The sequence below is a fragment of the Cheilinus undulatus genome, linkage group 17 (assembly GCF_018320785.1).
Source record: "Cheilinus undulatus linkage group 17, ASM1832078v1, whole genome shotgun sequence".
In the NCBI taxonomy this organism is placed as follows: Eukaryota; Metazoa; Chordata; class Actinopteri; order Labriformes; family Labridae; genus Cheilinus; species Cheilinus undulatus.
The window spans coordinates 5224408-5241856 of NC_054881.1; the positions used below are offsets into that span (position 1 = coordinate 5224408).

General features: G+C 40.1%; 1 protein-coding gene across 3 annotated transcripts in view; it reads right to left on the reverse strand.

Moving 5' to 3' along the window:
• pi4kaa (phosphatidylinositol 4-kinase, catalytic, alpha a) overlaps nt 1–17449 on the reverse strand; it is a 34425-nt gene that overhangs the window by 5903 nt on the left and 11073 nt on the right. For 2 of the 3 annotated variants that reach the window (XM_041810714.1, XM_041810716.1), the window contains 35 exons: nt 17197–17292; nt 16928–17111; nt 16755–16855; nt 16483–16651; nt 16215–16265; nt 15944–16052; nt 13937–14073; nt 13044–13177; nt 12548–12630; nt 12400–12470; nt 12101–12225; nt 11924–12005; nt 11752–11835; nt 10861–10950; nt 10639–10758; nt 9920–10012; nt 9614–9770; nt 9383–9510; nt 8837–8995; nt 8594–8745; nt 8384–8491; nt 7702–7922; nt 4969–5124; nt 4792–4871; nt 4504–4703; nt 4324–4411; nt 4059–4226; nt 3927–3980; nt 3714–3834; nt 1716–1845; nt 1565–1635; nt 1408–1480; nt 1139–1319; nt 943–1047; nt 191–316 (listed from right to left, as the gene is read on the reverse strand). In XM_041810714.1, the coding sequence (XP_041666648.1) occupies nt 191–316; nt 943–1047; nt 1139–1319; nt 1408–1480; nt 1565–1635; nt 1716–1845; nt 3714–3834; nt 3927–3980; nt 4059–4226; nt 4324–4411; nt 4504–4703; nt 4792–4871; nt 4969–5124; nt 7702–7922; nt 8384–8491; nt 8594–8745; nt 8837–8995; nt 9383–9510; nt 9614–9770; nt 9920–10012; nt 10639–10758; nt 10861–10950; nt 11752–11835; nt 11924–12005; nt 12101–12225; nt 12400–12470; nt 12548–12630; nt 13044–13177; nt 13937–14073; nt 15944–16052; nt 16215–16265; nt 16483–16651; nt 16755–16855; nt 16928–17111; nt 17197–17292 (4207 nt within the window). The remainder of the gene's footprint in view (nt 1–190; nt 317–942; nt 1048–1138; nt 1320–1407; nt 1481–1564; nt 1636–1715; nt 1846–3713; nt 3835–3926; nt 3981–4058; nt 4227–4323; nt 4412–4503; nt 4704–4791; nt 4872–4968; nt 5125–7701; nt 7923–8383; nt 8492–8593; nt 8746–8836; nt 8996–9382; nt 9511–9613; nt 9771–9919; nt 10013–10638; nt 10759–10860; nt 10951–11751; nt 11836–11923; nt 12006–12100; nt 12226–12399; nt 12471–12547; nt 12631–13043; nt 13178–13936; nt 14074–15943; nt 16053–16214; nt 16266–16482; nt 16652–16754; nt 16856–16927; nt 17112–17196; nt 17293–17449) is intronic. The other variant, XM_041810715.1, reaches the window with a different exon arrangement.

Here is a 17449-nt window from a genome sequence, read left to right on the forward strand (position 1 = left end):
GCTCTTAATGCTAGGGATATTCTGTTTGTAATTCTTCAGAGCACCTTAACTTTACCTCGTCTTGCCTAAAAGAAAGACAAAAGGCCACTTGACTGTTAATTTCTACAAATTAAAATAAAAAAAATGTCCTAGCTTTAAAATGTGATAAAAATTTATTACTGGAAACCAAAATAGGGTAAAACTTCCTGACCTTCTGGAAGGCGAGGGTGGATTCGTCCCCGTACTGATTACGGAAATAATCGTACATCCCGAAGTCGGTCTGTCTGCCGAGCTGGTCTCTAGACTTACAGTCTGGGATGCACTCAATCACACCACACTGAAGAAAACAGCAACAATAAATAAACAAATAATCACGGAAATGATAAGCAATGCACACAGTCCTGTTTGAAAATCCATCAATCCTAATACTTCTACCTTTGTGATCTTTTTATATGAGAACATACAGACCTTAAACTAAATGAGGGAATATTTTATGAACATTATCCACATATTTTGATAAAAAAGACGTGTTAAAACTGTCTTAATAATCCACGTTTCGGTGTAAACATCCCCCATATTAAATGGGCATTGCATGACAGAAACTTCACATTTTTGCACATTTATGTTGGCTTGAAAACAAAAAATAATGACATTTCCAGAGACTGCAGGATATTGGAGTAAGAAAATGAATGTTTGGGTTGCTCTTTGTTTGGGATATGTGCAGAAAAACTCCTTATAACAATTTCAAACAATAAAAATTGCCTTTATTTTTCACAAAATGGTCATGTAGACCTAAAAGACAAAGGTCTACATGCAGGAAAAATAAGGGCATTTTAACCGTTGTTTTTCTTCTAATCAGCTGGATATGCCTGTCATTAAGATGTCATTAGCAGCAGTGCTAGGATTTTAAAAATCTCTATTATTTTTGAGTAAAAGGAGAAGTAAATGGACTTTTCCTCTTACCCCCGGTGCAGTTGCTACCACTCTGTAGGGGAAGACGAACAGATCGAGGCCAACCAGCTGGAAAATGTTCTTAAAGAGCCCGATGATCTGCAGAGCGAGCATATCCTGCAGACAGGGAGATGAGAAGGTTGAAGTTTCTCACCAGAAAATGTCTCAGTGAAGACTTCAGAGGACACTAAAACAGAAAAGTCTCTACCTGTCTGCAGTCGTCTCCAACTTTAAAGATGGCCGCCTGCCAGCAGACCCGGCGTGATCCATCTGGATTCTCCTCTCCATCCTCCAGAGAGTCTGAGGGGGCACGGAGACCCTCCCTCTCCAGCTCGCTCACTCCGCAACGCTTCACTTTAAACTTGGCGAGGTAGGGCGCCTTAGCAGCGCTGTAAGGACAGAGAATAAAGTCTCATCTATGAGCTGATGTTTCAGAGACAAACACAACATGAAGAATGGATTTAGATCCGTTTTTACCTCTGCATGGGCGTTCCAGACTTATAGTCAATGTCCAGCACGATGGCTTCAGGGTTACTCGGTAGGTAGCAGCCTGAAAAACACAGAAACAAAAAATAAAAATCACTCTGACAGCAGATTTTTGTGCCAGAGTGAAGAAGTTTCTCCCACACCTTACCTGACTGGACTTTGATATCTGACAGAGCTTTGAGACACGCCCGTTTCCTCTCCTCTCCCTTTGGAACCGGCCTGAAAAACACATAAAAATAGTTTGATCACACGTTTCCCTTGCTGTCTGATAACACCTACAGTTAAGCTAACGAGCTTACTTGATGATGGCAGACACGTTGGTGATCTTGTTGAAGAAGTCGAACTCTCTCTGGTAGAAATCTTTGGCCGGACCCGACAGAGAGCCGGTGATCTCCTCGACCATCTGCTCCAGCAGCTCGCCAATGTCAGCTGCACAAAGTGAGTTAATGAGGTTAATGAGGCAGAGATAAATGTTATTACATCAATTCAAATGGCTTAATTAGACCTGATAGGTCCCCTCAGAGAGACAGCATAATTACACATTAAAAGGTAGCACATTAACCTAACACAGAGGGGGCAGAAAAACACTGTGAGAGGGAAAGTATTTGATTCATTAAGTTAATATAGTTCTTTTAAATCAGAGAATAATGAGCAGAAAAAAATCAGTCAATGCTTTCAGAAACACATGTCAACAGAATATTTTAATAACAATAAATAGAGCAACTAAAATGACTAATAAGAGAGACAAGGCTTGTTTTTAATTCAGATTTACTCGAGGTGTTTTGATTTGCTCAATCAAGGATTAAAGGTTTTGGATTATTTTTTTAATATTGCTGGGTATGCATGTCTAAAGCTTGCTAAAATCCAAATTTGAGAATGTAAAACAAAGCAGAGCCTTTAAAAGTTATTTAATCAGTTAATGGGAAAGAACTAGAACCTCTGGAGGATGATTCAATGGACAGGTAAATCTAAAGAAGAAACTGGTGCATATGCACCACTTTTGGCAGTTTAATAAAGCTCAAAAGAGTAACGCTTGGATGTGCACTGCCTTTTCCCCAGAGTCAAAAAAGCTGGTTTGACTGAAATGAATCAAAACATTAGACCTAGATGTAAATATGCATGTGCAAACGTGGGTGTTTGTATTATATGTGATTTGCATTTATGTCAATAAAAATAAGAAACAAATAAATTGTTATTTGTGTTTCCTCCTCCAGTTGTGCTTCATCTAAGAATATAACTGCTATATTTAGTGTCATGGAATAAAAATCAATCATACACAGCCATCTTTTTCTGCATTGTTGAGGGAGCATGCTTAGATGAAGCTGCACTTGGAAAATAAGGCAACGCCTCCTCGCGCTGCACTCTCACTTGAGGAAAACCAGCCAGGGATGATGAGGAGGCTAGTACTCGCAGCCAATCACGGCTCAGGACAGAGGGAGCGTTCCTATTGGCCGCTGTAGGAGGTGCACTTTCGCCTCTCAGCTCAGTGGGAAGTTGATACAATCGCGGAGTTACCGGCGGTGTTCGGTCCTATGTAGAATTTGTTCATGCTGAGATGAAGTTTTTTCTTGCCTGTAATCCGGCCTTTGATTTCAGTTGAAAAGCAGAGCAAAATCACTCCACGAGAGCTTTGCCACTGTCAGTATTCGATTCAGTGGACGTGCTCATCCGAGAGGAGGTATGTGAGAAGAGGGGCGGAGCTACGGAGCTTACAAACGGAGAAGAACAGGAAGGGAGGGGGAGTAGAGTTGATTCTACACAGCTCTCATAGAATGTTATATACTCAAGCTTTAATAGTTTGTATGTTTTCTGAAACAAAGCCTACATCAAATGATGGAACTGAATCTGCAAAATCAATAATTTTTCAGATTTAAAGAGCCTCAACAAAAAGGCAATAAAACATGATAGACAACAATTGCATTCCTTTTTAAATAGGATTTGAGAATGAATGTTTGTTTCCGTAAGTGCATGCAAATCAAGTCCCTGCTGCTGTTTCACAGAGGAAATGTCATAAATATACACAGAAACAAATGCTTAACTAACTCATAAAGCATTAGACTGAGGCTAGCTTTGAGGTGGCAATAGAACATCCAAAGAAATCACGTTAAATGCCTTTACAGTGATAGCATTATGCAAACCTTTTATACACATCTATTTTGAAAGCCTGACGCTGTAACATTCTTCATATCTATCCTATGACTATGCAAACAATAAAAAAATGGAAAAGCATGCCTCAGTGAGTTGCTCTGTGATCAGTCTTAGCATTATGGTTTATATTATGTGACATGTCTACTCACGATCTTTGGTGTGTCCCTCCTCATCCATGAAGATGTTGGTCTTCATGTTCCAGATGAACTGGTGAGCGAGAAGCTGAGACTTCTGGGCCGCCCACAGGATGTACTCTCTCACATAACCCATCTGAGCGGGACAAAGTCAGAATAAATCACTACTGCTTCATAAATGACGATTAAACACATTAAGTCAAGGTATAAATTGTAATTTATGTGCACCTTATCATAACGGAGAGCCTGAACGATCTGAGGGATGTAGAACAAGATGGCATCCTATAATGAGAAAAAACAAATTTGTTAAGAGAGTTTTAACTTTGCAGAGATACAAACATTAATGCATGTGTGACTCACTGGAGGGAAGGAGCGCAGCACTTTGACCCCGTACTGAGCAGTGAGAGGATGAGGTGGGTACATGCTGCTGAAGTAGGACAGACCGGTGGGTGGGTCTGCTGGAGCCCAGCACAGGATATGACTCAGCTCAGGAGAGTCGGCGTCAATTGTGTGCCAGGTCACCAGGAACTGGGAGGTAAAAAACATGAAAGAAAAATGTTAAAAAACATGATTCACAAATATAAAATGACAGATTTCTATAGTTCACTGGCTGAGGTTATTTTACCTTGACGGCCTCAGGAACGTCACTGACAGCTCCGGGGTCTAATCTCACTAGTCGGGTCACTTCAGCCACAATGGCATCGTTTTTAAACCTGGAAACAAGGACATCAAACTTCCATTTTTGACATTTATGTTTGATTGTCTGTGTTTATTGGAAAAACTAGTCAAACTTGGAGATATGCACCTTGTAGGTAGCTGCATAGCCAGGTAGGGAGCGATGCCCCAGGCAAGGTTGACGTTATCCTTCCACTGTTTCTCAGTCAGGCTGATGTATTTGGACCTCCAGTTGGCGATGCTGGTCTCCACTGACTGCTCGGTGGAGATAGCCAGCTCCTGAGTGGACAGCGGGTTGTACCACGTTGTCAAACGTTCAATCTCACTGGCCTGGAGGATAAAAACGAGCACACAAAAGTATGAAGAACAGAAAATTTAATTTACAATAAAAAAAAGACATTTTATTCTCAGCACCCACCAGTAAGGCTAGCAGCAGAGTCCTTCGCTTCATGTAATATTTGTGGAGCTGCGTCCCTCTATTACTCTTCTTAGATTGTCCTAGGAGCAGGAAAAGTAACAAGTAACAAATAACAATGCCACTTGAGCCACTTTCACTATTTATGTATGGCTAATAAATGCTTAATGAACACCATACCTGATTTCTTAGATGCCGTGGACATGCCACTGGACAGTGGGTAAGTGTTGATCCATCCCTGACCGCTCTGCTGAGAGCGAGAGCTGGAGTCGATGCTGCTCCTAAGGTCCGCAGCGTTCATCACTGACAGACTGTTCAAGGATGGGTCCTGATTATCTGTTTAGATATGCACAGATTCAGCAGTTTCACAGAAAAGTCTTGCTAATAAACATAAAATCTGAATATTAGGACTTGTAAACAGTGAAAAACATTTATAAATGGTCAATGATGAGGGAGTTTCTTAGCGTGATGAGCGGTTTCAGTTAGTCCTCTGCTGTTCTGATGATCATGCATCTGAAAGCAAGAAAATCCAGCAGGATTTTTATGTGGGAAGAACCCGCCCTTAAAACCTGATTCTGGCTCAGATATCTAAAGTCGTGTTAGTGCACAAAAGGCTGAAGACGACTGATTCTGATCCAGGATCAGCAGTTAGAGGGCTTGTCTACCTGAATCGCCTCAATGTGTATGAGACTGAGACCGTGTTTTTTCTTTGGGTCTTTGGGATGAGGAGGAGAAGGCTTTCTGGGTTGTTTTTTGGTCTCTTCTTTGGATGCCATGTTGAGCGAGGAGAGGGGCAGATTGGTGGGCTGATGATGAAAAGTCATGCATCTTGACGCGACGGACAAATTTGCGCTTTTTCCTCACAGCTGCTGAACATGAAGGATATAAAACAGATTCTAAAAGCATAAAGAGATGCAAGAAAGAAAGGGGAGAAAGACATTTTTAAACCTTGGCCTTGTTTTTACATATTTTGGGATCTAAGCTTCAAAATTGCTGGAGTAGATCGCTTTAATGGCTTTAATGGCTGCAATGTAAAAAAGGGTTAAGTTCTCCTGATAGGTTGTTACTTAAAGCTAATGGAAATAATCCCTACAGGGGCAGGCATTTTTGTTAGGTAGTGAGATGCTTTTTTTGAGACCAGTCAAGAGTAACTAAACCCACAGACCGCCCTTATCAGACAAAAAAACCTGTTTGTGGGTACTTTGTGGGTTGTGCATCACCACTAACATCAAAATACAATGTGATACAATAGAATATGATAACATACATTACGATATAGTGTAGGATACAAAAAGATATTATATATGATACCATGCCATATGCAAAATCTGACAAGATAAGACTTCAATTTGAGAAGCCTTGAGATTAGACCATATTATGGAACCCTGCAACACAGCTAAAGGAAATAGGGCAGTGTGGGCAATTTGATTGCAGAGGAAATCCTGCAAAACCACAGGATTTCACAATATTATCAGCATATTGGTATCAGCAGATATTAGTTTTAGAAGTCAGCTGTAAATATTGGTGATAAAAAAATAAGTAAGCTTTAGGCTGAGGGGTGTAACGTTTTTGTATTCCCCCCGATCCATGACTGTTCAGTGCATGCAGTCCCAAGACAAACACGTAAGAATTAAAAAAAAAAAACAAGGGAAAAATAATACAAATATCACAGTATTTACTGCCAAACCATGTGGCAGTAGTGCCGCTTGGTGTTTGCTAAACTGCCAATGAAGAAGAGGAAGTAGCCGGCGTATGAAAACACACGAAGAAGAAAAGTCCGCTACAGCTCGGAGAGCTCCAATACAGCAAAAGCACCATGGTGTTTTGTTCCCTCAACTTTGCCTGGAAGGCAGCGGCTGCGAGACCCGCTGCCCCTTTGCTCCCTCTCTTTATCTGGCTTGAAGATATTACCGCCTCTTATATATATTAAAGACTATTCATAAACCTATAGAAGCAGAAAACACCGATTATAAATGTGTTTTTCTGTGCTCCGCTTTGATTTGTTGCAGTGTCCCTTCCTGTGATTACATGAGCTAGGCCTGCAATCCTTCATGAGTCAAAATTTTGTGAGTAACCACTAGACCAGGGTTTTTATAAAAAAACGGTGTGACAGCACACTTCATATATCAGCAGTATGATATATTACTCTAAAATGCACACATTTTCATTCCCCTTTTAATTTTTTTTTAAATCAGGAGATAATACAGTTGTTTTCTGTGTTGTTTTCAGTACTCTTTAAATCAGTCTCATTAAAGCAGTCTAACTCCACAGACAAAAATAGTTATTTAACCTTGCATAACATTAGAAAACTGGTGTACTGCTGCTCTGACTAACCTGTTTTTGTGCTATTGTGTGGCATTTATGTTTTAAATGGTTTGTTAAGATCTATTGCAAGATTTCTGAGACACACAATAACACAAAAAAACCTAAACCAAAGCAATAAAGACAGCAGATCAGCAACTCCTGTGATTTTTTATTTCTGGTTTCAAAACGGGAGTTTTACTCAAGAAATAGGGATTCATCTCCAATTAATTTGCAGCCATTAAATCCTATTTTACAGTTGAAGGAATCTACTGGAGCAACTCCAAAACGCTGCTCACATATTCTGATTTAGGCACCAAAATATGTATAAACACAACCCAGGCTTAAAAATCAAGCATATGCACTTTAGCAGGGGAAAAAAGGGAAAAGCATGAGAGGGACTGGAGGAAAAGAGGGCTACTCAAAGATGAAAAGCAGTATTTATCTATATATAGATACAGATCTATTCAAATGTAGATATATAGATCTATAGATAGATAGATTCCAGGATCTATCTGCAGCTCAGTGAGGACAAACAGCATCAAATTTGACCTGCGTGAAAAAGCATGCCCCTGCTGCAGTGCAGTCCGAGCTCCACCGCTTTAGGCTTACTTAATATCGATATTGGAGTAGTGCTGGACACGATAAGCGATCCAAATATCCCGGCAGAGAGCGTGCTCGGGGCTGGGGTTGTACCAAGCTCACCAGGTGGGACCAAGTGGCACGCTGCCAGGTACTTCTTGTCGGACAGGATGCTGGCGTAGAAGCGGATCATGATGCAGATGTCTTCGCGGAGATTCTTGTCGCCCTGGGTGGGAAACTTTGGAGCCACGCTGGTGACAAATACAATGGTTAGTTGGATTTTTCTTTTTTTCAATATGTTGAATAATTTTGTTTCCAGTGCATATCATCCATAGTAGCAGCACAGCTTGAAATTAGTAATTTTTGCAAGGAAGAATCGTGAACAATTTAAACTGGAGTTTGGAACTGAATACTGATTTCAGTGTGCTCACAACTGAATGCTCAACACATCAAACATTTGCCACATTTACCATTAAAGTTTTGCATTGTAATCTGCAAACGTTTGCATATTAGCACAACTAATATTTTTCTGTTATGTTGCCCTTGGGGTAAAAAAAATCTGCAGGAATCACGTCTTTTTCCTCAGTTATGTTGTGGAAAACATAATCATGCAATCAAATGGAAACAGGCAACACAATATAACCTTCACATGCATCAAATTTCTGTTGCACCCCTTGGTTTGGCTATGCCTGCATGCAGAGTTCAAAATTACCTGAAGTAATCAAATGCTGTAGAGTAGATCTTCTCTCGAAGCACATTTCTCACAGTTGCATTGGTGAGAACGTCTGAGTGAAGCAGAGCCAGACCCAGAGTCAGCAGCCTGAAACAAAGAGATATGAACACAGTAAATACGTCTGCATCAAAATCCTCCAGATATTCAAAGACAGCCAGCTTCCATGTTTTATCTCTGTGTTTTATTGACCTGAATCGAGGTCCAATTGCAGCCACATGTCTGTTGAGACTACTCTTAGCTCCACCGACGTTCAGGGAGAGCGAGCGTTGAAGCAAACTGCCAAAGATCTCCACCTGATCTGCACTGGAATACTTGGCTATCTCAAACCTCTGGACCAGGAACTAAAGAAATGGAAGACAACAGAGGCACTAGAAATGAAAGGATTTGTACAAACATAGAGTGATTATCAAAGCAGAGTGTTTAGAGTCTCACCTCGATCCATATTTGGTGTGGGGTAACGTCTGGAGGGCAGGGGACAGGCTGACTCTCCTCTGATGCAGCCAGAGGATCGGCCTCCACCTGAGCGTCTGAGAACAAGCCCATCTTCAGCTCCACGGTCATCTGCCATGCTCCCGCCATCTCCCGCATGAACTAGACAATCAAAGGGAAGGTTAACAACATGAAAACAGCAAAAACACACTGAAAAATAAGCAGATGATGGAATAAAAATAAAGCACTTTTGAAAAATAATAACAGGAAATAGAAGTGAGAATTAAAACAAATATCCATGAAATTTAAAGAACTGAAGAAATTCTCTACAGTAAACATTATCTGTTTTTTATTTCATGACATCTAAAAGATAGAAATTTAAATATAAATCTACTTTAGAGGAGAAATCTGATATTTTATAAATTCTGCAAATGCCACAAAACACAAATGCCCTTTAAAATTAAATACAAAGTAGAAGAAAACCAAGAGTTTAGAGCTTTCTGTAGACCTTTTCATTCCCTAATATGAGAAAAGTAAACATCCACATACCGGTACTTCAATCCCAACACGGGCTGCCAGCAGCCACTCCCAGCAGGCGATGGCGGTCTCCATGCCGTGAGCGGTGAACATCTTCAGAGGAGACCAGCAGAGGTGGTGCAGCAGCTGAGGATCACAGTCTGGAGTACAGGCAAGAGAAAGCATGCAAATATAAAAGTAAGACAACAGAGTAATAATGATGACTAGTAGCTGCAAAGAAAAGTACGGAGAAAAAGGGAAAACCTTTGGTGCTGATGAGCAGAGCGGCTAGTTTGAACATGGCCTCAGTGAAGGCTTCAGGCTGAGCAGAGTCAAGAGCTTCTCCCATCTGTTTGATCATCAGACGGCCAAGATCAGACTGTCCTCTGACTGCTTGGGCAAAGTTGATCATTCCTGACACCTGCAGACCAAAATAATTAAATAATATATCATAATTTATAAAATTGTGAATTCTTCTTTACTGAGACACATTTAAGACGATAACAAGGACCGACAGCGATGCATTCAGTAAATATTGGATGTATTGATATGTCTAATTTGTCAGTTTACCTCTCCAGCATATCTGTTCCTGAGGTTGAGAGAGGCCATGAAGTTAGAGTAATCCTTCTTCACACAGGCCGGCCGCTCAGTCAGCTGAGTGGACTAAAGGTGGAAGAATATGAAGTACACACACACACACACACAACACTTATTTTTATCTGGAAAGAACTTTAAAGCTCAGTTGATACTTTCTACTCTGCCACATCCTAAAAGCCTCCCAGTTCACACCGTTGCGAAAGGTAATAATGCAGCACAGGAGGGACCGTATTGCACTTTTCCCAGCATCTTATCATCCTGATAAAGCCAAACGTCAGGCTATATAATCATCACTAATTTAACTGTCATCAGCAGCATTGCAGCTAAATTTCCCAGCCCATATACACACAAAAATGCTTTGCTAGCTTAGTCTTGTCATAACAAGGATATCTTCTGTAAATAATCAATTTTCCACAGACAGATTTAGCTCATACACTGTTGAATTCTCATGTATTTGCTCACATAGCCACCTGCCACCTGCTTAAGTGTGCAGCTGATGGAGAGGACAGGAGTGTTTACAGGCTTCAATGTCTACCACCACCAAACACATGCTGCAATGTGAATCTACACAATGGGACACCAATATTCCTCTGCAGATGTACTGTGTATTAAGTACAAAGGCATTAGCATGGCAGGACTTTGTAATAGAGCTGCTGAGAACCCTATATCTTTAAACAGCTTCTGTGACCTACCCCCAGTGTGGTGCTCTGTCTGTTATAGCCAGCGAAGTGCAGGATGCTCTCTGTGGCCATGGCCAGACCCGTGTGCTGGGAGAGACCTGACACCCAGTTCTGATGTTTGTTTAAATACTCCTGAAAAAGGCGCCACAAAAAGCAGTTACATAAACTTTATTCATCGTGTTTACTCTTCATTTTATGATTCTAAAACTGATTTATTTAAATAAATCAGTTTACCTGCAGATGGGATTTGGTCACGGACGGTGCCCACTTCATCGCCTCTTTAAGAATCTCACCACAACGTGCTGCAAAATCCTTCACTATGCTCTGCAATAAGAGTCAGACTCAGATTCATAGGCAGGAAGTTTAAAAATAGAAAAATTGTATCTTTGTGTTTTATCAGGCATCAATAAAAATAATAATATCACAAAAACATGGAAAACAAGAAACTGGACATCTTTGTTTACATTCTTACATTTTTAACCCCCCTGATTGCTCTAAATTGGTGGCTCCCAATCGTGGAAATTTGGGGGGAAATATGAGATATTTTTGAGGTTATATAGTCTATCTATGAGAAAAAAAAACTCTGAATTTCAGGGTAAAAAAGTCATAAAATTACAGGAAATACTCAAATTATCAGAGTTTTTTAAAAAAATCGCAATTTTTGACATTAAATAAAAAGAATTTAAAGTTGAAAACAGCGGTTGAATTATTGACTTTTTAGTCTAAAAAATTCAAAGATGGGGTTGATTTACATTTAAGACTTTTGAATTGAAAAATCTTTAGTTTTTGTCTCTTAATTTATTGACTTTTAAACCTGGAAATTTGTGTTTTTCTTAGAAATGAACAGATCCTCTTTATTATTTCTTTTTCTAGAGCAACCCTAATACACTGTCATTATAATGGATTGTTTCTCTATAGATCTTTCTTCAAAAACAAGTGTCTTTGTGTGTCTGTTATGTTTGGATTTTGTCAATGAAAACTATTAAAACTGATGTTTACTTTTCTGGGTTGGTCCTGGGGGTGCTTAACTTTTCTTAGATGTGAGTAGGTGGGCCCTTAGGAAAAAGTTCGGTCTTCAAAAAACTAAAGGCAACCTAGAAAGACATACATATGTGTAAAAATTACCTCTCTGGCTTCATATGTATCTGGGACAGTGATTCTGTATGGCGTGTCTGGGATGTCGTAATAAGGCTGGTCTTTGTGAATGTCCTGGAACACATCACAACCATCACATCTATTAGAAATAAAGACAATCTGTATATTAAATACTGCACTGATGCATGTTTTCATCACTTACTGCACTGAGGGAGAGGGAGAGCGTCTGCAGGATGTCCAACATGGTCTTCAGCACTCGACCGCTCCACAGTAAGTGAGGGAAACTGAAGGGAAAGAGATTGTTTACACATCCAGCTTTTTAACAGTTTACATTAAAAGTCAGTGAAGTATATTGAATAAATGGGCCTGTGTTTCTCACGTTTCAGCTAAGCCGGACAGATATTTGTCAGCCACTCTGCGGATCCTCTTGTGGATGTGGTTGAAGTTGACCAAGAGGAACTGAGCATGCCGTTCCAGCTCCTCCTCGTGGGCTTTGGTTTTAGGCTGGAGACACAAAGTATTTTATAAATGTTGGCTCTGTAATGAATCATCTCCTTTACAACTGACAAAACACCACAGAGGAATGCAATAATTTCTTCTGCTCAGCAGAGTTGATGCAGACTTGCTCAAAACGATTTGAAACAGAAACCGAAAAAGAACACAACTTAGATTTCTCACTTTTTCAGCCATCATTTGCAGGAAGACCTCAAAAACTTTGTCGCTCACAGCAATCACACACTGCATCATGCCTGGAGAAAGAAAAAAAATGCATTGATTTATATCATGAGCAAGTAATAACAGATGTGTCTTTGTCCCTTTATCTCACCAGATTTGTCCTTCTGAATTGCTCTGTCTTCAAAGTACCGAAACATGACCTGGAAACGATCCGAGTCCAGAGAACGCAGCATCCTAAATGTAGACATGCCAAACAGAATATTAACCATCATATTAACTCACTATGATCAGGGATATAAGCTGATTTGTTCTACTCAGGCATGTTAGCATATTCCCCATTGGCTCAGTCAGTTAAGTAACTTGCTGGTAAGTCCCACAACCGGGAAGAAAATGAACTGCAGTTCAAATCTCACTACTTCCAAAAAATCCTTACAGGCATGTCAGCATACTCCCAATTGGCTCAGTCAGTTAAGCAACTGGCTGGTAAGTCCCTCAGCCGGGGAAGAAAATCAACTGTGGTTCAAATCTCACTATTACCAAGAAATCCTCAAAGACATGTTAGCATACTTCCAAATGACTCAGTCAGTTAAGAAACTGGCTGGTAACCGGGGAAGAAAATGAATCACATTTCAAATCTGACAACATACCTCATGTATTCCAGTCTGTAAACAGACAGTAAATATGTTGACATGGCAAAGTCAAGTTTGTTGATGAGAGCAGCGACTTCAGGGGGAGGGTCCAACAGGTTGATGATGGTGCTGCGGAGATCATTCAGCTCCGCCTGAAATACAACAATGAACTATTAACTAAGGCCGGAGATATATTTGCTGTTATTTATGCATTCATGCACACGTGATGGAAGCCATGCATCCTCTGAGTCTCTTTGTCCACTGTGCATTTCCTCAAACTTTAGTTTTTTTTCTAGCTCTTACCCCTACAACTTTAATTTCCAGTTACATGGGCTAGTGGTTAAATCTTGAGTTCCTAATACGTCATTGGTAATTGTGGACTACATTTATGTAAACAGACAGAACAACAACCCTGAACATTTCTATAACTACTTTAAAAATGCTTATAAAATCAGCAGGACCATAATACACTGACAAAATATTAAATTAGGACATTTGGCTTGCAAGGTTCTGGGAAATTTGTTTGGGAGTGTTCCTCTGAAAAAAGTCAATTTGAAGGGTTATGTACCCCTAGTACTTCACCCTACCCCTCCTTTCAAACAAGAAGACACCCACTCCTGGTTGTGAAAATGAAAAATGTAGGGGTAGGACCAAGTGCCTTTTTAAACTAGCCAGAAGTCAGGACAAACATTTTTGTTTTAGAAGTTGACTGAGATGCATGGAAAACTAAAATAGCAGCAAGATCTGTGACCTTTAGCTAAGAGCGTCTGTGTTTGCATTTGCAATTATTTTCTTTTTTATCATATCTGAGAAGTAGGCCATATTTTGGCATACTACGTTATATTAAACAAAGAATCATTTTGCAAAATACATCTCCGCTCTGGCATAATCATATGTACATGCTCACATACCGGGGTGACGGTGTCGTTCTTCAGAGCGGAGTTGTACTGCAGCTCTGAGCGTAAAGGTTCCCCACTGGGGAATGTAAGCAGCGGTGATTTGGTCGCAATCTCACAAACTCCCTCGTACCATTCCTCCGGCCACAAACCTGAAGATTTCAACAGAAAAATAAGAATTAATACTAAGGTAAAATACACAAGGTCACTATCAACAATGAAACAATGAAGTATTGAGGAACCAATTTCTTGTTTTCAGTGACCAACAACTGCAGGAAAACTCCTGCACGCTAATTTGTATGAAAACTGTGGCAATGCTTCATAACAATCATTGCTAATGTTTTTATGCAAGTCAGCAGACGTGCAGGAGTTTGACTGCAACTTCTGATAAGATTCCTTTGTCTTTTTTGCAACTGTGCTGTGAAATACTGCAGTTCTTTAAGTTTTGGGTACATTTTTATACTATAGATCATTAAAAAGCAAAAATAGTTCCTAAATAAGTTAATCCTAGAAGGACGACAGGAAATGGCAGAATTTCACACATTTTCCAAAACGACTGACTTCCTGTTGGAATTTCACCATGATGATATGAGACTTTTTTGTGCGTATTAAGAAGCTGAATATGTGTACCGAACTTCATTCCTGTAGGTGAAACAGTGTCTAGGGCAGGGGTCATCAAGCACATTTTAACAAGGCCAGATTTAGTCTTGACAGAAGACTTTGTGGGCCAGACTTTCAAATAAACCAAATTTTTAAAAATATATTGACCTAATTAACATATCATTGTATTAGAATTTGTATTTTCTTTCAAAATAAACAATTTTTGGCAATACAAGTGAGGTGCATCCCTATTATCTATAATGCAGAAGGCCTGCCTGCAGAATTGGCTGGACCCCTGAAATTCCCAGATAATGGGCCCTCCCCTGTTGTGATTTAGCACCAATATTAATTCATTTTTGACACTTTATATTCCCTTTTCACTACTTTGATCATTTTTGCAACCTTCAAACAAATTTTTGCTACTTTTCACCTATTTTGCCACTCTTTAACCCCTTTTCACTACTCTGCCGGGCTATTTTTGCAATATTTTTGCAAATTTTAACCTATTTTGGGTACTTCTTGCCCCTTTTTGCCTCATTAACCAAATGTTTACCATTCCTTTAACCCCTTTTTTATCAGTTTTCCTGCATGTTTTATCCCCTTTCTCCCACTTTATTATCAATTTTTGCCACTTTCCAAATATTTTGGCCAATTCTCATTACTTTTTTTTTTTTACATATTTTTTACATTTTTTTTTTAACTAATGATGGCTGACCAATCTTTTTTTGTAAAACAGATTAAATGTTAAGTAATTCTAGAACTATATATCAATATTGACTGTTTTTGGGATTAATTTAACAGCTGCAGACATTCAAAGCCAAAAGGTGTCCTCAAAACCACAACATTTTCTTTTCCTCCTTTCCTGAATGTAATGATCTTCTGGGGCTGGATAGGAAGCTTTGGAGGGGTCAGATTTGGCCCTTGGGCTGCCAGTTGATGATCAGTGATCTAGGGGCTGTATTTTTTTGTAAGTTTAGGGGGCGCTATTGAGCCAATTTCTCACACTCATAATGGGTAACCTATAAAATAACAAAATTTCCAGCAGGCCACATGTCCATACCAATTTTCATGGGTTTTCGTGCATGTTCAGACACGAAAAGTCCAGCCAAACATATAAATAATAATAATAATCCTAAAGATTTTAATAGATAAATACTTTATTAATCCCTCAGTGCTCAGGCCTTAAATACTGGTACTGAAGAAGTATCAAAGCAATAATCATGATAGGGACACAGTGTTTTTAAATTGCTTTAACAGCTTAAGAGAGAGTATCACATAGGGGTGGACCTTTTGTGCTTTGTATATCATAAACAGCTATATCACTATTTTTAGAGTTGCTGATCTACCGCTACCTCAACCAGTTGAATATGGCACGCAACAAAAAAAAAAAAAAAACACATTGTTCAACAGAACAGACTGTACCTGAGCCCTCCACTGCAAACCCCATGACAACAGAGTAGAGCCAAAAGTCTCTGAAGAGCTTCTGCAGACGTGGCTTCGCTTCCTTAATTGGTGGCAACCTTTTCGTTAACTAAGAGCAAAGGAAGCAGAGAGAAGATCCCTGAAGTCATTTAGGTTCAGCGATTTCAGCATTTAGAGAATGCCAGAGAGGATAGATGTAAATGAAGTGGACCAAATTGACCTTAAAACATAATGATGAAACTAAATGTGAATGAATAACTGTAATACTTACTACTGCAATAACAGGGATAAGGACACCAAGGTTTCCAGCACTGCTGGATGCCTGCAAAGACAGAAGAGCAGATTTAAATGTCAGAATGAGACTTTATAAACCTTTAACAGTGTCTAAATTCAGTTTTAATAGTCTCTTTCTGATGTAAGAATTGGGGACAAGCATCCTAAAAAATCCTGCCATGTGTATTTCACTCTCTGATCTGAACTTTCATACTTTTTTAAGGGCTTAAGGGCTGAGGTACAGGCTTAATGTATTTGTGTCTTACCTTCAGAGCTGGGCCTTTGTCTGACGCTCTCTCGCTGGCTCTCTTCCCCTCCAAGCCGAGCTGAACAAAAAGCTCTAGCAGGTTAACCAGAAGCTCGTCTACCATCTGCTCAGCCTGGAGGTTGGCAGCGATATTTCCCAGAGCGTTTATCACAGCCAAGGAGCAGTGTCTGCAAGGAGGAGAGGGAACATTTATTGACAAACTGAGGACAGCACGAGACGAGAAGAAGAGTCTCCTGCTTTAAGAATGGGGGTCAGAAATACGGCAGTCACCTGTATCCGTGGTCTTTGTAGTCCTTTGTGGAGTAGACCATGGAGCTGGCTTTGACGCTGATCTGCTGGAACAAATTCCACACCTCCTGGTAGATGTATTGCTGAGGAGAAAGAAGAAGAAAAGTTGTATTTTTGGATATCAACTAAAGCAGAGGTGGTGTTTAAATCCTTACATTTCCTGTGATGACCATGCAGCCGAGCTGGTCGATGATGAGCACGTCGAGCTGCGATGGAGGCTGACAGAACTTCTGCTGTAGGATCTGGAGGATGGGCTCCATCACTCTGGGGGTGTCCCGCAGAGCCACAGCGATGTGACCCAGTGCTCTGATGGTGTGGTCAGGGATCAAGTGAGCATCCCTGAGGGAGAAGAGTGGAAAAACGTGAATAAATACACACACAAAGAATATTTTCATTAAATTAGAAAATATGAAGCTCCTCTCACTTGTCATTCTCCTGATAGATGTAGAGACGGTTGGACAAACTGGCTAGAAAAGCTTCGACGATGACGTTATCCATGGTCAGTCCAGCTTTCAGACACCTGAGGATACAGATAAGAAAAGGATATGTCTACAACTCCTCTCTAGCTCCAACCTCACATTCAAAAACATCCCACTGCTCTATAAGAAAAGCCTTCATCCACTTCTTGGATTATTGGTTGACAGACGCCTGTGCAAGTGCTGTGCCACTGTATGTAG